Below are 22,719 nucleotides of genomic sequence, written 5' to 3'. Positions count from 1 at the left end.
TAAAACTAAAACAATTGGTTCAAATATATGAAAATGTTTGCAGACTTGTGTGTGTGGTCCTTTTTGGGGGGGGTTAAGTTACAGTTCAGTGTCTGGGATATAAGTATGGTTATTCGCTTGCAGCCTCTGTTGAGGGTTGACCAAAATTTTTAAAGACAAGAAAACACCTAGAGAGACTGAAAAAAAAAGTCAACAACTCGTCACAACCTGCAAACCGGAGAAACGACTTCAGCCTATTACTCTGCTTGTCTTACTACATTTGTAGCATTCTCCTGCAAGACAGCAACAGGTAAAAAGCTCTTTGCTCCTGAGTTAGATTTGTTTTCTTCTGTCCAAAATCTGTAAGTTGATTAGAGAAATGCAGTGGAATTCAGATGGAGAGAGGAAATTTCTACTTTATGCTGAAATATCAAAGTCAACCCATTTGCATGTGTAGTAGGCTACTCAGTCTATTGTGTGGTAAACTGCACACATCTGTTACATGTCATCATGTAATCTTGTCTGTAACTACCATTCGTTTGTTTTTTAGAAGTCTACAAGTTTTAGTCATGGCTTATGTCCCTGGCCGTGGAGACAGCATTTCACCATCAGGTAAAAAACAAAAGGCATTTTTAACATTATTATATCTCTCTATACCACCAGTGTTTGCCAGCATTTCAAGAATTGGACAATTTGTCCCCTATGAATAATAGTAGAATATTAGTTTTACTACACTAAAGTCCTTGATCTGATCACCACAGTGTCACCCACTCCAGGCACTGTAGCCTTCACAGCCAAGCTGAACATCTGTGACAGCTACCCAACACACTCAGGAGTCCTGAAGTTTGCCACCGTTCTGGTCAACGAGGGAGGAGGCTACAGTCCTGACACGGGCGTCTTCACCTGCCCTGTGGATGGCCTCTATCACTTCACCGTGCACGTGTCTGTGTATGGACGTGGACAGTGTGCTATATACAAGAATGGAGAAAAAGTAGTGTCTCTGTATCACACCTCCCTCCCTGATAAATGCAGCCAAGTTGCCAGTGTCAGCAGTGTGGTCAAGCTGTCTGTAAACGACACGGTATGGGTGAATGTCTGGGGACCTTGCAGAAACGATATCTTTGCGACTGAAGATAATGACACTATCTTTGTTGGGGTTCGTTTGGGTTGATGACATCTGTGTTAAAATGTCTATTAAGTTCATTCCTGAGCTATTGGACTAGTTTGTTACATTAATTTTTTATGTAATTAATTGGTTTGAATCTTTTGTTTGTGTTTTGTTGGTGTTGCCTTGGTGAATATGTAAAAAGGTGTGTTATGTGTAGATTATTTCGTGACAAAACAAATCAATCAATAAATTTAGTGTTTTAATGATTTTAATGACTGTGTTCGCTGATTTAGAAAATTATAAAAATGATTTAATAATATAATATTATAGACTGTATAAGGCTTTTATGGAAAAAGATTGTTTTTCGATCTTCCAGCACCTAGGAGGCGCTGTGGCTAAAATCCTCACGTATTTGAGCAGTACACGCATGCGCAGATCGTGTGTTTTCAAACGGCCGGACGCGATAGCGGCGGTGTAAAGTGACTGAACATCACATTTGTTGTTAATTGTGTAATTTATCTACCAGAGCCAGTTTCTCCGATGGATTTAGACAGTGGGACATATGAGCCAGGCTTTGTTGGCATACGGTTTTGTCAAGAATGGTGAGTCTGTGGCCGAACAGGTCACATAAATGAAGCTAGCCGGCTAGCTACACGCTTGTTAACCTGGCGTTGAGTTAAGACTGAGCTCCGTCTTATTTTGTGAAATCATTGAACACCTCAGGAACCCGCTAAACACGCCTACTCTGTTTTCCAGTAACAACATGTTATACCCCAAAGAAGACAAGGAGAACCGGGTCCTGCTTTACGCGGTAAGTGTCAAGCTGAAAGTTATGGGCTAATCGCACCATTTAGCTGCACTGTACAGCTATAATCACAGCGCATGTTGGGACTACTGCCGCAGTTTTACAGTTTCCTTAGTCAGCCCAGCCCACAAATAACCTCAAGAAGTTGTGTTTAATTTACCTTGGGAATAAACAAACCTGTGTTGAGATCATGAAGTGGCGTTTCAGACAATCAGAGGGGTCATCTGATAGTTTATGTGCATTGCAATAAGTCTGAGTGATGATGAAGTAGGGGTTACTCTAAACTCGCACATGATTACACTGATATTACATGAAAATATGTACAATTTAAAAACCTTGAGGCGTATTCCAGAAAGGGGGTTTGGTGAAAACTCTGAGTTTGTAAACCCTGAGTTGAGGGACACCAGGTTTCCTACTTCACAAACACGTGTTAGACTCACACTGTGAGTTACATACTGTGACAATTCACATGCTGCCACCGGCACTTAGTCCCCACCAAGTTACAGCTGAATGAGTAAGTAGGATTCCAGCTTTATAATATATTAAGAATAGTCAAGACTGCTAAATGACAAATGAGTGGACTACACTGAATAAAATGCAATAGTATTTACTTAGTCCCTCTTTTTTCTACTCCAACTCAGGCTTTCACTGCTTCTGTTGTGTTTTTTTAAACAGAAATGTGCCCTGTCACACTTTACCTCAGATTCCAAAACCATGATCCTTTCAATAAGTGTATAAGTTCTTGTAAGGACGACATAAGCATAAGGCCCAAGGTGGGCAGCTTTAAAGTGAAGTCACTGTTCCGGTAGTCTTGTACTAAGAGACTCAATGAACTGGATGGGATTTCTGCCCGCCCACTAGAATCTGCACTGACAAGTTCAATCAAGCTTGGTGTCTGCTTTTCCAGGGCTCACTGGACTTGTATAAGGTTCATGCTCTATGGAATAAAAAACATGTTATTACTCCAGCTCCAAAGACAGCTTGCCCACTTCAGGACAATGATTACAGGCCCATAGCACTGACCTCATGGGTGATGAAATGTTAAAAGAAATATATGGTGACTTTACTAAAAATTGAGGTGAACCCAGAATTAGACCCCTGTCAGTTTGCCTACAGACATAGCAGGAGCACAGTTGATGCAGTCAGTAGTGTCACCCACTTAATTCTTAAACACATGATGGAGGGTGACAAGGCGTATGCACGTATGGATCTTATTGATTTATCAAACGATCCTAAAAAGTGTAATTCAATATGGCATTCAAGTCTGGTGTGGTAACCTGGCAGCACAGTTATTGCTGTTAGACAATAACAGTTAGTCTAAGTTCCCATGTCTCATCCAGACGGTCATGAAGATCATACAGAAAAAAGAGAATCACTATCTTCAGTCCTTATACAAGAAATCTTTGCTTAGGGAGGCCCAGAAGACTCTGAATGATCCAACACACATCCTGAACCCAGAATTAGAGATGCTGCCCTCAGGCCGACAGTTCAGGATGCCAAATTGTAGATTGAATGGGTTCAAGACCTCATTCATTCCATCTTCCATCAAGATGTTAAATGATAACAAGTAGGGTTACAGTACCTGATATATCTGAGTTATTATTGATACCTCTGTGGTTTTTATTATTTCGTTATACCTGGTTTTAATATTGTAATCACAGTTTATCACCGTGTCTTACTTTCAACATTCGATTCTTGGCATGTTTTGTGTAGGTTTGTATTATATGTATTATTATTGTGTGTTATGTGATGTGGGACAATAAAGTATACCTTACCTTACATTATATTGATATTTCTAGCTCCAGTGGATTAAAATGCAGACACTGCTCCTTATTTACCTGTTGCCACGATGAATCATAGAAGCACAGTTCAGTTTGTTAAACTTCTGGAAGAGGTGCTTGTCTTGCAGTAGTTTCTTTTTGTTTCCTCTTTTAGATGAAACAAAAGAGCTGATGAGATGCTTGTTGTGACCCCAGAAGGCAGTGTGCTGAACTGTCCATTGTATGCCTGCAATTATTTTGCTGAGTGTCCTCTTTGTGTTTTTTGGGGTTTTTTAAAAATTATCTCTACCCACAGTGCAGGAACTGTGACTACCAACAAGAGGCAGACAACAGCTGCATCTACGTCAATAAGATCACCCATGAGGTCGAGTAAGTAATGGAGACCACAGTGCCATACAAATGAACAAGATGGTGATTTGCTTAAAGTTGACTAATTACATTGCACTTTCATCTCTTTTCATATCTGATCTGCTTGTTGTGACACCACTGATGCACTACGAGTAGATCGATATGATTGGTCATAGACAAGTGACGAAGTTAAGATCCATTTGTAGTTTCAGGTGTGCACTGTCTGATTTATTTGTCTGCATCTGTCCTTAAATTTAATGGGAAAATCAGGAAAAGAGGTTGGTTTTAACTGCATGTACGAGTCACAGAGATTACTTGCCTTTTCATGATGGTTGAAACTAAATACTGAGTGACCACACACAAAGCAAGACGTTTTGAATCTGCCACTGTTGCATATTCAATGTGTGTAATGTCAGTCGTTTGAGGACTATTTTTTGTTAAGTCCTCAACCATCTTGTTCTGCTCTTTCTCCAGTGAGTTGACACAGATCATCGCTGATGTATCTCAGGATCCAACACTACCAAGGACAGAGGATCACCCCTGTCCCAAGTGAGTTTTACCATAATCAGCTGACCACACTCATTGTCTTTGGACTGCCCTAATAGTTTATCTGTTTTTTTAAGGGTACTAACTCACTGCTTTGTTAGTTCGGTGTAACATTCAGTATAGTTGGATTTGTAAGGGCGCTCAGTGCTGGAAAACAGCTTTGGCCTATGAGCTTCATGATTTTTGACCACCAGAGGGCAGAAAGGTGATCCCTTGACAAAGCAACAGCAGCAAGTTTGGATAAACGCTACCAGCTCAACAGGTTCTTGCAATTGCACTTGTGGTTTCTTAAACTCTTCCTTCTCACTACCTGAATAATGTAAGCCAAGTAATAGTGCATCTTCAGCTTGCTGGATGTCGATTGAACTGGGCCAGTGGTGCACAGTCCGTTTGTGTGCCCATGGTTTTAATATGGGGAAAGGTAAGCTGGAGTGGTTAACTACATGAGGAAGAAAACCTGAAGGATTGACTGAAAGCAGGTGAAAGTCGCATTAACCCACAGACTGGAGCGACTGTTTTAAAAAGCCTCCTCACATTAGAAAGAGTGATTTAATTCAGTATCAGTATTGTCTGACATAGCATTAAAATTAGCTCCAGGTAAATGACTATGTTAAATGTTTGTAGGGCAGAACAACACCTAGTATTGAATGTTGTCGAGTGCAAGTACAGACAACATGTAGTGACGAATACTTTGGGGAGACACAAACTAAACATTGACAACCACGCTCTGCTGTAGTCATCTGAATCACTGTGTTGCAAAATTGATGACTCATGGTGGTAGTCACCAGAGCCCCGAGAACTAACACAACACACCCCTTGCTGACTTTACACGAACATTGTCATATTTTTTTATTTTTTTATTTTTTTTTTATTGAAGTCTTTACCCATTATCTTCATCACTATGTAGTTATCCCAGATCCTCCAGCCACAGATGTCTTCACACGTGCCAGTTGTTTCTCTTTTCTTAATTTTAGATGGTGTCTGAAAGTTTTGTGAAATTAGAGAACTGTGGTCACACTTAAATAAACTCAAATAATCTGTCCAATATCTTGCGCCACAAAGTCTCAGTGTAGTTTTCAACAATCCACAACTAGTCGTCAAACAACACAAGGTTGGCTATTATATAATAAGACTAATTCTTGTTTGCCTTACATGAGCCCAGTCTCGTTAGTTATTAGCCACACGTCATAAACATTCATACATGCAGGAGCTTTGTGGAAGTTGCAATAACCACACATAGTATTTTTATTAATTGCTTTTTGGAAACATTTTAAGACTTTACCTTTTTTCCTGCAGGAGCACCAGCACTGGTGTACCTAGAGCATCCTAACAGCGTAGCTCTTTTGGACTGTAACTGATTGTGAAATGAGACATTGTGATGTTGAGCGGTTCTGTTTGAAATGAAGTCTTTTCTAACATTGCGTGCACACCATCTCTTCCTAGATGTGGTCACAAGGAGGCGGTGTTCTTCCAGTCCCACAGCATGAAGGCTGAGGTAACTATCACTTGTAATTAAATACAAAATGCATGAGCTTTAGTCTTTATCTTCTTTGTATATGAATAAGTTCACCAGCAGTTTTATGTGGTCAGCAGGGTGCCTTGAATTAAATATTAACAGTAGTGGGCAATATTGTACCCAACTGTACACTTTCATCTACACTCATCCCACCCTCTTAGCACAAACTCAGAGAGGAAATTTGTCCTGTGTTTCACACATCTTTTGTTTGGATTTCAAAAACTGAAAAGAAGTTCTACTGTTTCTCCTGACAGGACGCTATGAGACTGTACTATGTTTGCACGGCTCCTCACTGTGGACACAGATGGACAGAGTAAAGCTAGTGGTGATGAAGAGGTCTGACATTTGCATCTACAGTATTGCTGTTAACAAACAAAATACTTCCGGCCGCAGCTTGAATAGCCACTTTTATTCTACCAGACTGAACTCTACACAGAAAAATGGTAAAAATGGTTATAATAAAATATCTTAGTGTGCAGTTTGTTGTCTAACAGCACTGTTGATGTTTGTAGATCCCAAAATGCTCTTTGTATGACATGTTTGTCACACACCATCTTGTGAATATAATGTATGAATAGTTTTTTAACAGTTGTTATTTTCAAATATGCTTTGTGAGATTAAAAGAATCAGTTGTTTCTAATTTCTCTGCCTATTTACTAAAACATGTAAGAAATACTTTTGTAAATATTCACATAAACATGTAACAAATGCTTTTACAAATATTCACATTAGTGGACAAACCCATGCTTTTGTCATGGAGAGTTAATCTGCTACAATTTTCAGTAGTTATCGGGATTATATCACAAATTATTTCCTCGTACCATAAAAACATGAATGAATGATTTTGCAAAAGAAGGTATTACAAATTTCCTCATTTAGAAGCAGTCATGCCTGATTTGGGGGAAACTGCAGCAGAGAATTGACCAGTTTTTCTGTTACCATGTGGAATGTTGAGCATTTCAATCCAACTTCCTCTTTTCTCAAATGTATATTCCAAACACGATGTTGCATAACTGTGGAGTAATACTCAGCCAACGTGACCAGTCAGCAAATAACTTGTTTGCCCATTAAAGTGACATGCATCCACATGCAACAAGAACAAAGACGGTGTACTTTCTGTGACCACACCTACTGACACGGGCTCTTTGAAAAGGCAGCTGCACAGTCTGCTGCTGGTCAGTCACCACAACCAGAGGCAACTGTGCACAGAGTCATGGCGCAAAAAGGTATGACATCGAACTGCATTCCACTAGAGATCTTGTTGCAATGATTTCTACTAATTACATTGTCAATTATGACATGCCAGCTTTTTTTATTTTGAATGTCCTCTTGATTGTCTTCAATTTGCTTTTCAGTGAACATTGTGTCAAGGGAGCAGTGGGGAGCAGCTGCCCCCAAAAAGAAGGAGAAACTAAAAAGCTCAGCCCAGAGAGTCATCATACACCACACTGCCCTCCCAAGCTGCAAAGACCTGAATGAGTGTAAGGAACGCATCCGTAGCATTCAGAGAGGGCACATGACGGACAGAAACTTCGATGACATTGGATATAAGTGAGTAGCTTTGTTGCCTCAAGATGTCACATGAGATGAATTATGATTTGATCCAGCCAAATGTTAATTTTTATGCAATTCCGTATGTGCAAAATGGACAAACTTGGTTTTCAATGCCAAATAATTCTCAACCATTCTTTGTGTATGTTTCAGTTTTCTCGTGGGAGGAGATGGTACAGTGTTCGAGGGGCGTGGCTGGGGTCTGTCAGGGGCACACACCTTGGGCAAAAATCATGACTCAGTGGGGATTGCCTTCATGGGCAATTTTAACAGTAAGAACAGTTATTTACTTTTTGTATTGTGGAAGCAATAAATGCACATCATACTGTATGTCTATTGGGAGATTGATAAAAAGCGACAGGATGGTCTCATGAAGCCAATGACACACCCTTCTACATGCATTTTTCTTTGCTCAATTTGCATACAGCATAAAATGATAATGTTACTCTTCTGATTTCAGATGACACTCCAAGCAAAGAGGCATTACTCTCAGTCAAACAGCTGCTGCAGTCTGGAGTTTCCCAGGGCTTTTTACAGAAAGAGTTTGCTTTATTTGGGCACAGAGACCTGGGACAGACAGAATGTCCAGGGGAAAAGCTTTATGCTGCACTACCACAACTAAAGGCTAGCACATAAAGCTGGCTGCAAGTTTTTGATGGAAAAGGCTTTCTTTCTGCCACACAAACCACAGCCTTTGGGATAAACAGGATATCAGAGCTTCATAGATAAAACGCAAACTCTTCAGTCACTTTTTTTTTTTTCTTCTCACATTTTTTATTATGGGTCTCTTCTTAACTTAAGGGAAATGTTTGTGTTGAAACATAACAGCTTTCACAGCATATTCACAGCCCATCTGTCTTGCAGCAGAGGGAGCCCTCACATTGGATGAGACCAATACGCACTAGCTGTCAAGATGTTTGTGGTTCTCTCTTTCTTTCAGTATGTCACGATACTTTTTAGTTTTTAGAGTCTAGGTGCAATATTAATATGGTGTGCAATACATTTGATTTAGGAATATTTTGCTTGATATTGTTATTAGTGGAGCGTGGTGTAAAATAAACATTTACATGGATTTAACTTGTTCTAATGTTGTGCTATGGGTCTTTTGGAAATAAATACCAATTATCAGTGATATTCTGATTATTTGATTCATTTTTTATGATGTAAGGAATTCTCTCTATGCTTGCCCTCTACCCAAAAGGTCAAAGTCCGCTACCCAGTAGTGCTGCTGCTTGGGTTTCACCGTCTGAGTCACAGACACTTGATCATTCAAATAGCAATGAAATATACTTTATTTAGACCTAGAGATATTCTTTAAAATGGAGAAAAAGATCCAAGGGGATTTCAAGTGTTGAGTCAACAATGCATGCTTTCTGCAGGGCCACAGACATTCCCAACAAGTGCTCACTTGTGCAGCACAGGGATTATGGAGGGAGGATCCTATCAAATTGACTAAGGTTATAATACTGACAGATTACAGGTTGTGTAATTCCAGTTGTCATACCTGATGTCCGGTTTGTGATCTGTAAAACTCCAACAGTTGAATTATGCCTGTAATGTTTATATTAGATTCAATTGGACTACTTTCATCTGTAAGAAGTCAAGAAATGCAGACAATCTATGGTGTATTTTTTCAGTAGAGAGGAACTAGTGTTGATCACTGCCTATTTTTAATTTCCCAAAAAAGTCTCAAGAATTTCTCCTCTATGTTCCTGTTCCTTTTACTGATGGTAAATCCTTTATGGTCCAATGAATGAAATTTTTTAGCAATTCACTTGGCAATTTGAGTATCAGAACAGATTTCAATGCGCTGACTTTGCTTTTTGCAATGGTTCATTCACACTGGACTGGGCAGACATAACCCAAATGGTATAGCCTGCTGAAAGTACTATTGCCTCTAAAAGTGGTGGCTGGCCAATGTTTTTTGCATTTTTCAGGTGTCTTGACTGCATAGCAGGATACCTGAAAAAGTTACAAAAGGATAAATTGAAGACATTGAGCTTTAGCTTGATTAGGGGGCAAATTTAGTTCAAAGCCTTCAGGCACAGACAAATATACAACACGAAATGAGTTTGCTGTTTGAACATGCTTCAGGCCCATCTGATGGGATGAATTGTTGTCATCGGGGAACACCCTTTTAAACAACAGTACAAACACATTTGCTTATAGTCAGGAAATGTAGTTGGCTGCTGTTTTTTCAACATGTAAATAATTTCACAACCTTATCCGAGACGAGGAGACTCCTCAGCTTATTACAGATCTATTCAGGACCGTGAGCTGTCGGCTATCAGCTGAAAGAGTTCTGTGTTTAAATGATGGTATTTTGATCAGACTGTGGCACAAAGAGAAGCAGCACAGCTTAATGTGCAGTGTGGCCCCCCTGTAAGGGGATGTTTGGCCCACTCCTGTTTTATTTTGAAATCAACAGATTTCAAAATAAATTCTGCCACTGGGTGCATTTTCACCATATTGATATTTGTTTTAAGTCTTTTAAGTACAAGTTAAGAAATAAGTGGCATCGTCTCGCCCTATTTGCTTATGTTTTTATCCATCATTACGCATTAGACTCTGTGTTTGATTAGGCCTTTCACCTACAGCATCATTCAGGCTACACCTACTTCTTTCTTTTGATCGGATGCCTGTTTTGACAGATGACGGTGTCAGCAAAGCAGCGCAGGGAGAAACAGATGAGGCCAGCCCAGAGGGCAAGGAGCGTGTGTGAGTGTTGAGTTTCATGATTCGCGGAAGTGTTATAATTGAACCTGAGAGTTCACTGATCAGTCACACAGATTGACAGCACACCTATTTCATACCGGCTTTAAGCGTCTCCTGCAGATTACTCAGTTTACTCTGCACTTTTTTAAATTATGGCCCATAAGTATCCAATAAAGATGAAGCACAATGAGTTACATTATGTGCTAATTGTTTTATGGATAAAAAGGATCTTATTTGAAGTAAATTAGTTATATCAGCTCAAAGTAGCCTCCTGGAGCAGGCACAAACAGGCTTTTCACTTTTGGAACAGAAATACAATAGAAAGCCTCTGTTGTCATTGTAAATACAATTTGAAAATACAACGAAATTAGGAGTGCTGCTCCTGGTTGGTGCATGAAGCTCAGTTTTTTTTTTAAACGAGAAAAAACGAGATCCCATTTCAAAATAATCCGCTACTTTTCGGAAGGACCGAGCCCCGGGCTGCAGTGATCATGCGCATTTGTTGTCACGCTGTGTGGCCAGCGTGCGTCTTCGGCTCCTCACCACTTGGAACCGGCGCGTCTTTGCTCTGTGGGTTCAGGAACTCGCCCTGCTCGGAACACCAGGCAACTTTGAGGGTTTAGGATTTGAGGAGCGCTTTTAAGCTTTCGAGATGGAGGATTTGAAAACTTCGGAGCGATTTTTCCACAAGTCCTCATTCAGCATCAGCAGTCTGCTGTGGAGACGAGACCAGGAGTCTCCTTCTCCGTCCCAGAAACCGCGCTCCGCTCATCCAGAGAAACCCAGTCGAGAGGAAAAGTTTGACAACGAGAAGAACTGCGAGAAACCAAAACAGTGCGCAAAGGCAGAAACCAAAGCGGTGACTGCGAGCGGAAAACGGGACGGAAATAAAGGAGAATCCAAAGAAAGCGGCGGAGCTGAGGGGAGCGTTAAACCTGAAAAGCCTCCTTTCAGTTACAACGCGCTCATCATGATGGCGATCCGCCAGAGCCCGGAGCGACGGCTCACACTCAACGGCATCTATGAGTTCATCATGGACAACTTTCCGTACTACCGGCAGAACAGACAAGGATGGCAAAATTCAATCAGGCACAACCTGAGTCTGAATAAGTGTTTCGTTAAAGTGCCGCGCCACTATGACGACCCGGGTAAAGGCAACTACTGGATGCTGGACCCCTGCAGTGAGGATGTCTTCATAGGTGGCACATCAGGGAAACTCCGGCGCAGGGCCGCGTCTGGCTCCAGGGCCAAGCTCGCACTGAAAAGAGGAGGGAGTCGTCTGATGTCCCCCGGCACCGCAGCCAGTGTGACCTTGGCCACGGCGGGTTCGTTTTACTGGCCGGTGCCGCCGTTTCTGCCTCTCCAAACGCCAGTGCGCACGCACGTTGGCGCAGGGACTTATCTGAGTGCGCACCCCCGCTTCTCCAACCACGCCACATCGGTTGTCTCACAGCGGGCCCGGCTGAGTGCCGCAGGTGGTGCAGACGCCGACCGGTTCGTGCAGACCCAGGAGATGTCTTACATCGGAGTCAGCTGCGCGCAGTCCCGCCGCCATCAGATTGGCACAGCCTGCACCGCTTTCTCCACATCCATCCCGGCGTGCACGCTGCCGCTGCCGGATCCCTGCTCTTTTAACATGATCTCCGGACAGGCCAGCTACTTTTACTCTCATCAAATACCGTGTGCCGCAACTTTTAGTCCATGCCAGGAGGAGCACGCAACGACCAACGCGTCCCCGGGGCAATTTTTACCCAAGAGCGGCCACTCAGACCTCGGGGGATGCTGTAATGACTTTCCAAATTATTGCCATCAAATCAGTTCAAGCCTTCCTTCGTCTTGGAATATAGAAAAATAAAGTAACACTTAGCCTCAACTACTCAGTAGCCTATCTGAGATTTAAAATAGCCTCTGACTGTAGAATCCAGATGATCAAAGATGGCAAATAAAACGTCAGAGTATCACAATTATAATAGAACCTGCAAAGTGGAATTTCTTGAGTTTATGAAAAAGTCTGGTTAAAAAAAAATATCCTGCAACTTTTGCCCAATAAATTCTTTGTGTTAAGATAACTGAATTGGAATGACCGATTTTTTTGGACTAGACTTTTATTATTTAATCAGAAAGTGTGTTGCGCAATTTGTGTCAAATTAACAAATATGAGCAGATGCATGAACAGCAAGGGTCTCAAAAAATTCAAATTCAATTCAATCAAGTCCTCTAACATACGCGATTTACAAAAAAACGCGCAGAAATATGTAGGCCTATTTGCGCACTGGTTATTTCAAAACACAGATCAGTGTAACCAGGGACAGGGTCAAAAGCTAATGTAATTAATGACAACTTGGTCTGTATCTAATAGCTGAAACCATATGTTCATATTCCTTATGCTCTCCACTTATGTGTTTTTCATTCATTATTTCTCACATACGTGTAAACTGAAGGCCTGTGCACGTATGTCACTGTTTCAGGCCCGATGCCATCCAATGAAATTATCTCCTATAAAATGCAGAAAAAATACATTTTAAAAAAGAAGAAAAAAATTCACAGTGTCTGAAGCGCTTCACTTGAGCCAGAATGTTACCCAACAACTTTAAAAATGATAAATAAGAAGTCATTTCAAAAGGTAGAAACGTAGCCTGTCCGGTGTGAGTGAAAATACAGTGTTAAATGACAGTTAAACTGCTCGTTTGCTGCACTTATTGTCTTCGATTTCGTTGATGTTGCAACTAAAAAATATTACATTCCTATTTTAATTAGCCTACATGTAATTAAACAATAAATAATGCATTTTTAATTGTGCTTTCTTTTCACCTCATTAAACCTATAGCTGTTGTTGATTGTTCTTATTTGGCTGTGTTATTATGTTATTAAACGTTTCACTCTGAGCCCACACAAGAACTAGAGAGAGATGGAATGAATTGTTTAAGGTACAAATTGTGAAACAGGGGTCTGGTTGTGGACATGCAGGGATCCTCAAGGCTACTTTCTTCCTTTTTAAGATTAAAAATGGTTCAGATGTGCAGCCGAAAAGCTTGCTGGGGACACTTGGTGTTGAACCAGAGCGCAGACCAACAGGTAGAAATGATATTTCCAGCCACGCTGATCGTATTGATCTGTCTTGTGTTTCACCCGCCGCTGACATCACTGCCTGTTAAACTTTCCCTCACCTCTCCCCGTCGCACCCCCTGACATAGAAATTAATGGTAAAAAAAAAAAAAAAAAAAAAAAAGAAAGAAAAGAAAATAGATGTGCTGTATGAGGATACAGGTTAGAGCAGCTTTCTGGACGGCTGCCTCCGGGAAACAGAAGGCTCTTTATATCACAAAGACCCCGGCCCGTCACCTCTCCAAGCCCAGTCACATTCACAGTGGCCTGTGGTTGAAGCAGACACGGGCTGGATCAGGTAACTTCACTGTTGGCAAACTCACGGTCTAGATAGATACGATGATAATAATATTTTCATTACTGGCGTGAGTCACCGTGAACGCAGCACAGAGAGCAAGGGGACAGAGTTGTGAACAGACAGGTTTAGGTTTTATTTCCTGAGGCAGAAGTAATAAGATACTGCTTTTCAATGAATAACCACCTTCCTTTGACAGCTCTACTAATGACCACAGAGCTATAAATCTCCCCGGATAATATGGTTTCACTGTAACCATCGGGACAGTTGGCCTATTGCTTATCTCTTGCTGTTGATGCCAGTGTGTTGCAGACCATGAGCTCCACGTTGAGTAATTGATAGGCTATAGAATTAATAAGATGGTTTCCAACAGATGTTTTGCCACCAAAATCAATAAACAGTGAAAGAGTTGATAAACTAACTAAGGGACTACAAGATCTATAAGGGATCCAAGGGGGAGTCATAAAAGGGGGCAGTCGTGTATTTTTTATTTTTGTGGAAAGATTTTTTTTTTTTTTTTCAGGAGGACAAGGCATGTCTTTTAATTTACATAATCGCATATTTACATTTTTTTTCTTTCCTTAGATCAATTAGGCTGCATAAAATTAAGATAACTGTTCAAAAATAGAGAAGCACTAGATTTATATATATATATATATATATATATATATATATATATATTTACTTTCATCATGGTAGTTAAAGAAAATATTAATATTTCAACCCTGCTCCCCACTCAAATAATTTTCACACAGTCCCTAAAGACAGAAATTCTTCAGGCAGCCATAATCCTAAAAGTTAAGCATTTCAAATGTCATTCTCCACATTATCAACTATTTTGTGGTTCTTGACCATCTGATTTAATGGTTGTAGATTAATCTCTGCTCTCTTAATTGGGCAGCTGCGAAGGTGTTTTCAGGTTAGTGCAGCCCCACCACATGAACACTATACTCTGAGCTCATTTTACAGGCCCACTGCTGCACAGTTTAAGATGCAAGTCTTTTGGCTGAGGAAGGTGTGCTTCATAAAGATATAGTACAGCTCTGGAAATCAATCCCCCACACTCACCTCTCCTAACAGCACACAGGCTGCCATTATCTGCAGCAAGTGGCTTTCACAGGTAGATCTGCCACCCTTTGAAATAAGGTGGGTGGGTTGTACACCCCTAGGCGTCTGTCTGTCTCTTGCCAGAAAGCCAATCTCTCAATGTCTCGTTGCTGCTGTGTAGATAATGTAGCCTACATCCCCATCTCTCTCTCACACACACACACACTTTCCCCTCGTTCTTGTTGTATTTAAGAGGAAAACAAAGACTTTCCTGTTTGGGTCTGCGGTATCCCTTTGGCTGCTCCCTCTGCCATTTATTTTCCTGTGACAATTTCTGTAACAGAAATGTGGTAAATGTGCACTCACTGAGCACTGTATTAGGAACGCTTGTACACCTGCTTATTCATGCAATTATCCAATTAGCCAATCCTGTGGCAATGCATAAAATGAATGGAGATATAGGTCAAGAGGTCAGGCTCATGGTGAGGCACAAAGGTGGTGAAGCCTTGTGCCAACAATCCAGGCTGCGGCTGGTGGTGTAATGGTGTGGGGAATGTTTTCTTGGCACACGTTGGGCCCCTTAATACCAATCATTCATGGTTTGAATGTAACTGTCTATCTGAGTATTGTTGCTGACCATCTACATCACTTTATGGCAACAATTCACTGCCCTCTAATGGCTGCTTCCTTTATGATAATGCATCATGTAACAAACCAAAAGTCTCAAACTGGTTTCGTGAACATGACAATGAGCTCATTGTGGTTCGATGGCCTCCCCGTTCACATTTTGGAGGTGGTAAAATGGGAGATAGGCAGCATGAACACGCAGACGACACTATGTGACGGGATCATGTCGACATGGACCAGAAGCTCAGTGCGCCCTGGTAGCTAAGGTTAAGTGCATACCACAAACAAGGCTGGGTCCTTACTGCAGTTGCTCAGGTTTAAAACCAGGCTTTGCTGCATGTCATCCCTTGTCTCTACCCTGCAGGTCTGTTATTCTCTACAGTCTCTGTCTGATAAACAGCCGGAAGGAATATTTCCAGCATGATGTTGAATCCATGCCACAATGAACTGAGGCTAACCCTAACCCGCTCTGTGAGTGTATACAGTATAAGATATCAGCCCCACACAGAAGACAAAGAAGAGGAAGAAAGACTGGAGTACTACACTGTAAATTACAAGTCAGTTGAATGAAAGTACGCTCTGCATTATCAGAAAATTGTATTTACAGTATCAAAAGTTGAACTAGGCTTGTATTATTATAATCAGTGTGAAATGTAATAGGTTACAGATTACTAGTTACCCTGTGTAATAAGTAATTTTACCATATTAATTACTTTATCAAAGTAATGTAACTTATTACATTTGATTACTTTCTGATTACTTTTCAGTACCAATAATTTAGTCTGTTGGTGCGTTAGTGAGTGTGTCAGTGAGATCTCACACCTATCACCTATCTGACGCACGTTGTCGGCACAGAGAAGAAGAAGATACCAAAAGATGCAAAGCAACAGAATGAATGTTATATTCCACATATATGTTTTCTACTGAAAAGAATATATTCAGATGTAACCGCTTGGTAATCACCAATATTTTGAACTGTAATTTGATTACAGTTTTTCTCACTCAGTGACTGTAACAGATTACAGGTACATTATTTTATAAATTTAATTACAAAATCCCAAACTAGTTATTCCCCAACATTGATTATAAATCATACATTAACTTGTAGTCAGCATTTTAATGTTTAGGCATTTCAGTGGGTAGCTGCAAGGGACACCAGGTGCACTGCATATAATGTGGGGCTACATAATTTGATTAATTGCAAATTTGTTTTGAATTAACATGACTGAGGTAGAATATCAACTATGATGGCTCTCCATCTCGTAGCTTCATTTTGTAGAGGGACCTTGTGTTAAGTCTAGTTTTAAGACCCTTAGTGTTTTAGTTTATATTGAAATATTTTTTTGTAAAGTTGTGTCAAACTGTATCAAACTGCCTCTATTTTTTCTGTCAGATAATTAACACACAGGAAATCACAGGCAATGTCATATTATATCATCTCAGGAGGATAGTAAGGCCGCAATTATCTTAAATAGCTGAGTGATTAGTTTGATAAAATGACAGAAAATAGCGGAGAAGGGCCCATCATTAACCCAAGTTAACATATTCACAGTGCATTTTTTTGTCCAACCAGCAGTCACAAAACACAAGATAAGATGTAAGAAATTAGCAAATATTCACATCTGAAAAGTCTGCATCATATTTGCATGAAAAATGACTCAAACAATTATTTGATTAATTGGGTAATCATTTCAGATCTTAAGTACTGGTTCTTTGCTGGCAGTCTGGAGAAATAAGGAAACTGCCATATACAGTGGGGTAGGGTCCAAACAACAAAGCTTTGTCCTCAGGTCCCCAAAGAGATGAATCAGTCAGGATGGAGCTAATATCAGCTATTTTATAGGTTATAGGTTAAATATACTCTCAATCTAAGTTTTTCAAATCTTAGTCTGCAAAATAATTTACCAGAGTTGTTAAACAATTTTAACTACAAGTAACTACAGTATTTGCCTTTGAAATGTAAAGAAGGCAATAAAGTAAAATAAATACCTCAAAATAGCAGAGTGCATGTACTTAAATAATTTTGGTATACAAAATACACATCATATACATCTTCAACATATGAACAGAAACTAACATGTTTCTGTGCAGTCTGTGGTTTGATAGTTTCAGGAGAGCTGTGATGACCCGGTTGTTCTTCCAGCGCATAGACGCGCGTAGTCGTTGACCCGGAAGTAGCCTGGTTCACGCGTGAATCGTTGAAGAGACGGAGGCAGCCGGTGGAGACGAGCGGGACACGGTCTGACAAAACAGTTTTTAAAATCAGCAGCCATGTAAGTATCACCGATGATCGGCCAGTCTTTGAGGGGACTGTGATTTCCACTCTCAGAGCCTGAACTCTGAGTCGCAGCAGCCAGAAGCTACAATGCTAACATAGTTAGCATTTTAGAGAGTCAGCAATGCTAGCGAGGCCGGTTAGCTGCAGTTAATAAGCCCTTTGTGTGTCATTTCTATCATGCTATGAATTTTCAGGCTGAGTTATGTTACTATTACAGTAAATATAACAGAAATATAAAGCCTCGAAATATTTAAGCTTGTCAAATTGCTGTGTTGCCAAGGTTAATAGGTTGGAGTCAGAAGTCACACAATAGCATTGCTACATGCTAGTTAGCGCTAACATCAAGCTCCGAGGTGAGTCTGTTTCCCCGTTTGTGATCCGTTACGTTTTAATGAAATAATAAATATTATGGTGAGGTGTTTGCAACTTACAATCTTTGCCTAAAAGTGAGGTTTTCACGCAAGTATTGTTAGTCAGGCAGAATAATGTTTTTGGAAAGATGCTTGAATCCTCTGATGAAAAATGATTTTTTCCTTCTGGTAAACACGGTGATCAGAGTCGCACATTCCTGCTCTTTGCACACATAACAAACCAGTGTTTTCACTCCCTCACATATTAAGATTTCCTGCTTTTCTCTGCAGACCCTTTGTATCATTTAATTTAATATTTTGTGCTGTTGGTTGGACAAAACAAAACACCTAAAGATATCATCTTAGACTCAGTTTTTTCTGACATAAAAAAGGACACTATTCTTAAAATATGAATGTCAATTCTGATCATGCTTATTTATTGTCACCATTTTAATTAATTTTTTTTTGTGTTGCTCATCAGGAGTTTGTTAACGAAGCCCAAGTCAGAGATGACCCCTGAGGAGCTCCAGAAGCGAGAGGAGGAGGAGTTCAACACTGGCCCCCTGTCTGTGCTCACCCAGTCAGTCAAAAACAACACACAGGTCCTCATTAACTGTCGAAACAACAAGAAGCTGCTCGGAAGAGTCAAGGCTTTTGACAGGTACGGAGCCTAGACACTGGTTTATGAAACAACAGGCCGGATTGTACAGTATCATATATATAATTTTTTTTTCTCATGTAAATATTAAATGTCAAACTTTTATGACTAGACGAATTGGAATGACAATTTTATTGATATCAACAACCAGACTTTTTATGGTCATTTAGATGTCCCTAGTGAGTTTACTGTCCTTCAGTATCTACTCTGATTTTTTTTGTCATGACACATGCAAATGCAGAAGTCCGAAAATGCTGCCTTTTTAGCACAAGTCCTTATTTATTACAAAGTATTACACTGTTTCATATATATATGAGCTATAACAATTTGAATCCAATATTTTTTTAGTATAGTATAATATCTGTTTTTAATAAAAATTCCAGATATACTTGATGCATCAGGAAACAGATTAGTGCAATGACAGCTGTGACATGACGTGATTGTTTGTATAGATATTAGAATAGGGAAATTATTATTATTCATTATAAATTAAATAACTGGCAAAGATCCTGTTGTGATTAAATAAAGTACTCACTATTTATCTCAATATTAGCAAATCAATAATCTTTATGCTAATATTTGAGTAAAATCACAAAATAATTGCAACATTTCTGTATACCCGGGGTCATCAACTACATTTGTGGAAGGGCCAGAATCTTTCTCGGCAGACACTGTGGGGGCCAGACTTTAAAATAAAATTAAATAAAATTAATATTTTGGCCTCATTAATGTATTGTTGTTTTGATATTTTAATTTTCTTATAAAATTGATGTCATTTTTTAGCCTTTATCAGTCAGGCTCCTATCGCCTATGCCGCTGCCTGCCACCAGGGGTGATAGAGATATTTTGCCTTGAAATTTGTGGGGCTGTCATGTCCATCACTAGAAAAAATTGATGCGTTTTGGAACAAACTTTGTTGTCAAGGAGGCTGCTGTGGCAACTTCACAGAGAAGATGAAGGAGGAGAACTTGATCTCAATTGCTTTTTGCTTTAATAGCGGGGATTTTTTTTTTTTAAAGGATACCCTAAATACCACAAGAGATTTTCTTTTTCCTCCTCACTATTTCGGAATTCAATCGCGGGCCGGATTAGAAGCTTCGGCGGGCCAGATTTGGCCCGCGGGCCTCCAGTTGACGATCACTGCTGTATACCATTGCTTTTCAAGGACTCCTTCATCTAACCTTACATTTTTCTTTTCTCATTGCCATTGCAGGCACTGCAACATGGTCCTGGAGAATGTGAAAGAGATGTGGACGGAAGTTCCCAAGAGCGGGAAGGGAAAAAAGAAGTCTAAGCCCGTGAATAAGGACCGCTACATTTCTAAGATGTTCCTGAGGGGCGACTCCGTCATCGTCGTGCTAAGAAATCCTCTGATCACGGGAAAATGAGCTGCTTGTTAGACGCCTAGCTGAAGTGGTCACTCAGGCCTTTTTCTTTCTTTTTCTTTATTTGAAAGATTTGAAGGCAGCGGACTGTCTTTAACGTAAACTTTGTTTTTGATTTTTGTTGTTGGATAACTGCATTCACAGCTGAGACAGAAATGTAGTGTCAACAAAATGTATGTTTCTACTATTCTGAGTCAATAAGACGCACCAGTGCATGATTTTGTTTTGTCTACAAAAGTCATCTGTATTTTTCAATTTAATAATAAAAGTGACGAATATTCGAGACTCGTTCAGGTATTTACTTTCTTTTAGTACAATAGGCTCCAACATTTAAACTTATATTTTTCTCTTGTCTGGCTCATTCAACACAAACTACATCAGATGTATTGCAGAAAGCTTTGGCAAAAATCTTTCTTTTCCGGTGTGTGTTTTGACAGCCCCCCCTCTTTCTCCCGCTGTCACCCTTTCACTCTCCCCTGACAGCATCTAAGGTATCCGGCTTGATTTCAGCCAGCAGCGCTCAATATGCGACAAACTGCCGTTTAAAGGCCCGCTGCATTATTGATGAGACCAGATGCGCTGACTGTCACTTCACACCCTCCTCTCTCTCTCTCCATTTCAGGCCGTTCCTCTCTGCCGCTCGGCCCCTCCTGACCACTTTGTTAATTGTCTTAATAGCTGAACAGCTCGTCTCGCCTTACCTCTCTCTAACAGTTGGCACCTAACCTCTGCTCTTTGGTGCTCTCAGATTTTAGTGGTCAAGTGTACACGATTTTGATTAGTGTGCGTAAATAAAAAGCTTCTCTGTGTATTTAACAATTTTTGGGAAGCTGAATGTCATTGATTTCTGATCCAGTGTTTACATCCTCTCTGGTTTTATCTGCAGGCCTTATATTGAGAAAACAAGTTCCTGAAGTGAGCAAAAGCATCTTACATTGACTCATAAAATATTTTATCACTGAAATAGCCTTAACTTTCCTTCCTGCTACAGTACTCTGTCGTCATCTTGACATCTCATGTTCCATACCTAACATTACAGAACACGTTACTACTCTTAATGTTGACCCTCGCGTGCCTGAGGCCAGCACCTGTGGAGTATCTGTGTGTGGGCAACAAGCACTCACTGATTTACAGCTCTCAGGTGAAGCCTGCTGGGCCAGACGGAGGAGAATCAGTCTGAGCACTGAATCTTAAATGCAGTGAACTTTTTTGACCTTTCTGCTAAATGTAATGGTGTCCTTTGTACTCCCGCTCTAGGCAAATCTTGACTTTCACTAAAAGTTTGAGCGAGATCGTGTTGCAAGGGATGGAAAATCGACAAGTTTTTGCATATGTAGCTCAATGCTTAAGGAATCTCTTGAAGACTCATCACTTCCAAAGGCACCTCGTCCCCTAATACCTTTAACATCTTTACTCTTGTTAATATGCCTTTTACCAAAAACTACTTTTATGTTCCAACAAAATCTAACAAACATAATTTAATGAGTTAATGTGCCATAATTTAAAGGCAGTTTCTACATTCAGCCATACAAACAGCTGAAAACCTTTTATATAGATGGCTGACTGGATAAATTGATATATTTAGTATTAATAAAGCTACACTGTGGGGGTTCAGAGTGACAATGGAATGTAAATGTGATATCTATTTTCTTCGAGAATACATTCTCACTCAAGTGCCACTGAAGATTTGGTTCAAAGACAGGGGATGAAAAAAGGTTTTGCACTGTAATAATCAAATCTGTGTGGCTTCGTACATAATGTTTCACTTCCACCTGCTGTCACGCACCCAGGTTGTTTTTTTTTGTTGTTTTTTTACCAAAAAATATGACTGTAACCCTAAAAAACTAAATAAGAAAAAAAAAAGCACAATTTCAGTCATAATTAAATGAAAATACACGATACAATATATAAGGTCACCCCTTCTTATTATCCATGGATGAAATTTGTTCATGGATGAAAGCTTTGAAAGCTGTTAATACAATCTCTCTCCATCTGCAGGTGTGTCCTGGTTGGACCACCATGTCGAAGGCCTCACAGATTCACTCTTGAACTCTGCTGGAGGGATGAACAGCATTCTGCCAAAAGATATTCTCTCATTTGGTGTTTTGATGATGGTGGTAGAGAGCGCTGCATTACCAATCAGTCTAAAAAGTCTTTCTCAAGTGGTCAAGTGGGTTGAGATCTGGTTGACTATGAAGGCCATACACCATTTTTATACTAGATCAATCAATATTTGACTCCTAAAATTGCATATTTATGGATTATAGTGTAGCCGAATTACAAAGGAGCCTAAATCAGAGCAGGTTGTGCAGGATCTTGTTGACCAACAGATCACCAGCTCAATTCTGGAGCCCCAAATAAATCCCACGCAGGGTCCCCAACACTCCTGACCCGGCCTTGTGCTCGTTATATGGAGCATCTTAGAAATATGACTGCACCACCGAGCATACTTCCTCAGCATAGCCTACTGATTGATATGACCGGTGCAGCATCCTAATACAAAGAGCTGTCAAATAGCTGGTGGGTCTGTTTGAAGATGCCTGCGATAAAAACAACTTCGGGGGCCTCATTTGTTGGGTATCACTGGCGCTTTTCTCATGTTACTTCACTCATCTCAAAGACGCT

General features: G+C 40.2%; 4 protein-coding genes and 1 long non-coding RNA gene across 6 annotated transcripts; all 5 read left to right on the top strand.

The window, feature by feature from the left end:
* Window positions 1-239: 239 nt before the first annotated feature.
* LOC139614527 (uncharacterized) lies at window positions 240-899 on the top strand. The gene is made up of 3 exons (XR_011687072.1): window positions 240-289; window positions 530-591; window positions 741-899. It is a non-coding gene; the product is annotated as an uncharacterized lncRNA (long non-coding RNA).
* Window positions 900-1,508: 609 nt separating this feature from the next.
* On the top strand, window positions 1,509-6,723 carry polr2i (RNA polymerase II subunit I). The gene is made up of 6 exons (XM_071471860.1): window positions 1,509-1,689; window positions 1,844-1,898; window positions 3,969-4,042; window positions 4,496-4,570; window positions 6,011-6,062; window positions 6,338-6,723. The coding sequence occupies exons 1-6, from the start codon at window positions 1,628-1,630 to the stop codon at window positions 6,398-6,400; spliced, it is 381 nt and encodes a 126-aa protein (XP_071327961.1). The 5' UTR covers window positions 1,509-1,627; the 3' UTR covers window positions 6,401-6,723.
* A 135-nt stretch (window positions 6,724-6,858) lies between these two features.
* Window positions 6,859-8,768, top strand: pglyrp5 (peptidoglycan recognition protein 5). The gene is made up of 4 exons (XM_071471859.1): window positions 6,859-7,309; window positions 7,439-7,634; window positions 7,788-7,906; window positions 8,095-8,768. The coding sequence occupies exons 1-4, from the start codon at window positions 7,297-7,299 to the stop codon at window positions 8,268-8,270; spliced, it is 504 nt and encodes a 167-aa protein (XP_071327960.1). The 5' UTR covers window positions 6,859-7,296; the 3' UTR covers window positions 8,271-8,768.
* Window positions 8,769-9,519: 751 nt separating this feature from the next.
* foxg1c (forkhead box G1c) lies at window positions 9,520-13,113 on the top strand. The gene has a single exon (XM_071471835.1). The coding sequence runs from the start codon at window positions 11,002-11,004 to the stop codon at window positions 12,202-12,204; it is 1,203 nt and encodes a 400-aa protein (XP_071327936.1). The 5' UTR covers window positions 9,520-11,001; the 3' UTR covers window positions 12,205-13,113.
* Window positions 13,114-17,537: 4,424 nt separating this feature from the next.
* snrpd2 (small nuclear ribonucleoprotein D2 polypeptide) lies at window positions 17,538-20,377 on the top strand. 2 transcript variants are annotated; one of them, XM_071471906.1, is made up of 3 exons: window positions 17,538-17,696; window positions 18,533-18,712; window positions 19,923-20,377. In XM_071471906.1, coding segments are annotated over exons 1-3 (357 nt in total). In that variant the 5' UTR covers window positions 17,538-17,694; the 3' UTR covers window positions 20,098-20,377. The 2 variants fall into 2 exon arrangements, with proteins under 2 accessions (XP_071328007.1, XP_071328008.1); XM_071471907.1 differs by having other exon boundaries at window positions 17,575-17,700; window positions 18,536-18,712.
* Window positions 20,378-22,719: the final 2,342 nt, after the last annotated feature.

This window comes from Trachinotus anak, unplaced genomic scaffold, assembly GCF_046630095.1.
Source record: "Trachinotus anak isolate AG129_WGS33_773 ecotype Australia unplaced genomic scaffold, CSIRO_AGI_Tana_v1 ptg000034l, whole genome shotgun sequence".
In the NCBI taxonomy this organism is placed as follows: Eukaryota; Metazoa; Chordata; class Actinopteri; order Carangiformes; family Carangidae; genus Trachinotus; species Trachinotus anak.
This window is presented reverse-complemented; position numbering and strand designations above follow the sequence as displayed.

What these genes read in the sequence shown, in the direction of transcription:
- polr2i (XM_071471860.1), top strand. Translation starts at nt 1,628, where the DNA reads ATGGATTTAGACAGTGGGACATATGAGCCAGGCTTTGTTGGCATACGG. An exon ending in ATACGGTTTTGTCAAGAATG is followed by an intron (nt 1,690 to 1,843) that starts GTGAGTCTGTGG and finishes TCTGTTTTCCAG; the next exon opens with TAACAACATGTTATACCCCA. An exon ending in GAGGATCACCCCTGTCCCAA is followed by an intron (nt 4,571 to 6,010) that starts GTGAGTTTTACC and finishes ATCTCTTCCTAG; the next exon opens with ATGTGGTCACAAGGAGGCGG.
- snrpd2 (XM_071471906.1), top strand. An exon ending in AGAGTCAAGGCTTTTGACAG is followed by an intron (nt 18,713 to 19,922) that starts GTACGGAGCCTA and finishes TTGCCATTGCAG; the next exon opens with GCACTGCAACATGGTCCTGG.
- pglyrp5 (XM_071471859.1), top strand. An exon ending in TTCGATGACATTGGATATAA is followed by an intron (nt 7,635 to 7,787) that starts GTGAGTAGCTTT and finishes TGTATGTTTCAG; the next exon opens with TTTTCTCGTGGGAGGAGATG. An exon ending in CTTCATGGGCAATTTTAACA is followed by an intron (nt 7,907 to 8,094) that starts GTAAGAACAGTT and finishes TTCTGATTTCAG; the next exon opens with ATGACACTCCAAGCAAAGAG.
- foxg1c (XM_071471835.1), top strand. Translation starts at nt 11,002, where the DNA reads ATGGAGGATTTGAAAACTTCGGAGCGATTTTTCCACAAGTCCTCATTC.